The 4153-nt window shown below is 44.2% G+C and overlaps 1 protein-coding gene across 1 annotated transcript in view; it reads left to right on the top strand.

Annotated features, from left to right (window-relative positions):
- si:ch211-157b11.8 (fibroleukin) overlaps positions 1–3849 on the top strand; it is a 14015-nt gene extending 10166 nt beyond the window's left edge. Inside the window, exons 5-6 of the mRNA XM_063216407.1 lie at positions 2670–2932; positions 3382–3849. Coding sequence (XP_063072477.1) covers positions 2670–2932; positions 3382–3712 — 594 coding nt within the window. The 3' untranslated portion in view covers positions 3713–3849. The remainder of the gene's footprint in view (positions 1–2669; positions 2933–3381) is intronic.
- Positions 3850–4153: the final 304 nt, after the last annotated feature.

The raw sequence follows: 4153 nt of genomic DNA on the forward strand, positions 1-4153 counted from the left end.
GATAATCACACGTAGAAAATAGTAAAAAAAAAAATATCAGGAAATGAGGGCACACCATACATACCAGTGTTAATTTCGTCAACCACGACGATGACGAAAATATTTCGTCAACGCCCCTTTTTCCCTTGACGATGACGAGACGATGACGCAATAAAAAATGCCTCCAGCAAATAAAAATATGACGAAAATAAAAAAAATAATTCGTCAAGGAGACTAAGACGAGACGAAATTTACAAGCCATGGACGAATGGACATTAAAAAATGTAATTATTTATAATTAATTTGTAATTTGTAATTGTAATATAGGCCTAAGTGTCTTGAACTTCATAGGTGATTGCGCGCTCACGCTGTGTTGCCTGGCTTGTCTCTGCTGGCAGCCAGTGCATGGCGCGGCTCAGTCAGTAGTTCTGTAGCCTAGTAGTTCAGTGAGTCCATTAAGTTGAGTTTAGGTCCTAAAACATTCCCAGAGAAAGAGAGAAAATAGCCGACGTTGAGGGAAGTGTTAATTTTGAAACATGTTCAACAACCCTCTTGTCCATGACGAAGACGTGTTCTGCAGTAATGACAGTCGCGCCAATCCTTCTCTGATACTGTCATTCTAAACCTCCTCGAGCTTCCACTATTCTCCTTTTCACTTAGGCTGTCTTAACCCGGCGTTCGTTGTCTGTTCTTTTTTTGTAATGTTTGCTATATTTGTTGTTTAACCAAATGTGTAGGCAGTTCGCAAGCAAATCATGAAGGTCGGATTTGTGAATTGATTTAAATCAGTCACCGCGGGAGCGCGCGCCAGCAGGGGGACAGTTGGCCTGTCTAAACAGAGGCACGGCTACTGTAGCCTAGTTTTGAAAAGAATCAATGGATGGGCGATCGCTGAGGAGTTTAAAACTGTTGAGATTTGAAACTTTGAGATTTGAACTTGTTCTCGTCGAGAGCAACGCTAAAAGACCCGAGGAAGTCGACAGCATCTCCATGCGTCTGCAGCGTCTTCCTAAGTTCCAAAAACTCTTTTCAGGGTCATGCTTATCGAGCCTCGACACCCCCGACAAACAAAACAGCAGTGTTTAAATATTTGTAAGTGCATGTCCTTTCTATCGTCCAGTCTGCGTACCCCTGCCTAACTATTTTTCCTGGGACTTCTGCATGGCATACGAAGTGTGCTCGCACAATCTATTTAAGCCTATTCCACGCATACCGCACGAGTCATTATCGTTCTCTGCTCGCATTGCCAATTGAAAACAAAAACCGCTAACTTGCATAGTCTAACATCAGCAATATTTTATCTGACTCGTGGTCATCGGGAAGCCACTATCAGGGAGACTTCTTGGACTTCATGCAGACTTGGGATGTCTGGTCTTCCCACTGCCGGCAATCTGCAGGCTTTGTCACGCGGTCAGGTGAAGAAGAGTAGCTTCCTCCGTGATCAAACTCAAAATCAAATAGTAGCCTATGCAGCAGCTTCTAATGCACGAGAGAGAGAGAGAGAGAGAGAGAGAGAGAGAGAGAGAGAGAGAGAGAAAGAGAGACAGAGAGAGAGAGAGAGAGAGAGGCTTGCACCTGAGTGTGTGTGTGTGTGTGTGTGTGTGTGTGTGTGTGATGCTCTTTTGCTCTATGATGTTGAAATGACTGATTTGGGTTTTGGTGGAAAATGACCAAGTAACAAGGTGAATATTTGCTGCAATAGGCTATATTAGTATTGAAATAACGATAGCCATTGTAGGTTATTAATTTTACACCACAATATTGACTAAAATGACTAAAATTTGAAATGTTGACTAAAATTGCTAAAATGACTACAATTTGAAATGTTGACTAAAATGACTAAAATGACTAAAATTTGACTATGACTAAAATTGATTTTCGTCATTTTGACTAAGACTAAGACTAAATTGGGAAGCCAATGACTAAAATATGACTAAGACTAAAATTGATTTTCGTCATTGTGACTAAGACTAAGACTAAATCAAAAAAAGCTGACGAAATTAACACTGATACATACTTCTATTAAATGTATAAAAACGTTTAATACAATATTACCAGGTTGCATTCACAGAACGAGCAAAATGGCGCATGCGCTCAAGCCTGTTAACGAGGGATTGCGCAATCCGGGGGTGAGGCAAATTCAGAGTTGCCCCAAATTCAGCGTATTCGGAGGAATTTGACATGAAATGGGCAAATATTACGATTTTGGCCACAAAAATGACTGAAAACGAGTGAAACAGTTTAAACACTGCTTAAATGGTAGTTATGGTGCAGATGCTTGAAAACAATAGCTGTTATTGTAACTATTATTCACATTTACTGCATCTCATCATAATCATCTGGGGCTGGTGAGGCCGTGCCTCCCCTGCCGTATTGGAGTGCACGTGCCTGGTGCGTATGTGTGTGTGCGTGTGTGTGTGTGTGTGTGTGAAATCCAAATAAAAGTACTAAACTGTGTGTGTGTGTGTGTGGGTCTATGTGCGTGTGCGTGTGCGTGTGTGTGCGCGCGTGTGAATGTGTGTATGTGTGTGTGTGTGTGCGTGCGTACGTGTCTGCCCGTGTATGTGCACGTATGTGTGTGTGTGTGTGTGTGTGTGTGTGTGTGTGTGTGTGTGTGTGTGTGTGTGTGTGTGTGTGTGTGTGTGTGTGTGTGTGTGTGTGTGTGTGTGTTTTTGCGTGCATACTTGCAGGCTGTGTGTGACATGCAGAGCGATGGCGGGGGCTGGACGGTGTTTCAGCAGCGTGCGGACGGATCGGTGCCGTTCAACCGCAGCTGGGCAGAGTACCGGCAGGGCTTTGGCCGCCCTCAGGGGGACCACTGGCTGGGTAACGCCGCGCTCCACGCACTCACGGGCACCGGAAGACACGCACTACGCATTCACCTACAGGACTGGCACAAACACACACGCCAAGCCACCTACAGCACCTTCAGAGTGGCATCAGAGGCCCACAGGTTGGAGATGCACGCACGCATGCACGCATGCACACACACGCACACACGCACACACGCGTATGAGACTCTCTCTCTCTCTCTCTCTCTCTCTCTCTCACACACACACACACACACACACACACACACACACACACACACACACACACACACACAATTTAGACTCAGGTCAAGTTAGGTCAGACTCAAGTTTAAGTGTCTATGTACTGTACCTCTAGTGATTATATTGCTTTTATCGCATCGTTTTTATTGTATTATACCTTCTGTGCAGTACTTAGTACAGTAGTTGTATAGCTTTTTATATAGCCTAAGCTGCTTGCCATTGCACTGTGTATAATGACAATGAAAGCATTGCATTGTATTGAATTCTATTCTATTCTATTCTATTCTATTCTATTCTATTATTAGTAGGCTATTTTATTATTAAATTATATTCTCTGTCCCACCCCCAGGTACCGGCTCACAGCCAAAGGCTACGCTGGTGACGCTGGCAATGCCCTGAGTTACAGCAAGCGCTACAACCACGACGGCCGTTCCTTCAGCACCTACGACCGCGACCACGACCGCTACACCGCCGGAAACTGCGCCCGCTACTATGGTGCAGGCTGGTGGTTCGACGCGTGCCTGGCCGCCAACCTGAACGGGCGCTACTACCACGGGCGCTACAGCGGGCTGACAGACGGCATCTACTGGGGCACCTGGTACATCCTCACAGACGCCCGCTCCGGCGAGAGATACTCTTTCAAGAGCGTTCAGATGATGACACGGCCTAGGCCGGCATAATGCAGTACATATCTATGCATGAAATGATTATATACGGTATCTGGTATACAAGTGAAATTTAAAGTTCCAATGTGTCATTTTTTCGTTGTTTATTTCTGTAATGTATGCTGCCTACTTACGTTTACATTTTTAATGTCAACTTTTTAAAGAATAGGCCTATATACGGAGTATATGAACTTATTTGTACTGTTCTATGACTGGTAGGCCTAATTAAAAATGGCGAACACGGAGCAGTTCCACCTAGTCATGTGTGAGAAGTGTATTTCCAAGCCAAAATTAACACTTAGAAATGGATGGTGATAATACATATTAATGAAAGAAGACGACATTTGTGAAGCAGCATAAATTCTGGAAATAAACTAGTCAAAAAATACACACATGGACCTTTAAGGCAGGGTTGGACTGGTCATCTGGTCATGCTCGGGCCATTTTTCGCTCCCC

This window comes from Engraulis encrasicolus, chromosome 14, assembly GCF_034702125.1.
Source record: "Engraulis encrasicolus isolate BLACKSEA-1 chromosome 14, IST_EnEncr_1.0, whole genome shotgun sequence".
Taxonomy (NCBI): Eukaryota; Metazoa; Chordata; class Actinopteri; order Clupeiformes; family Engraulidae; genus Engraulis; species Engraulis encrasicolus.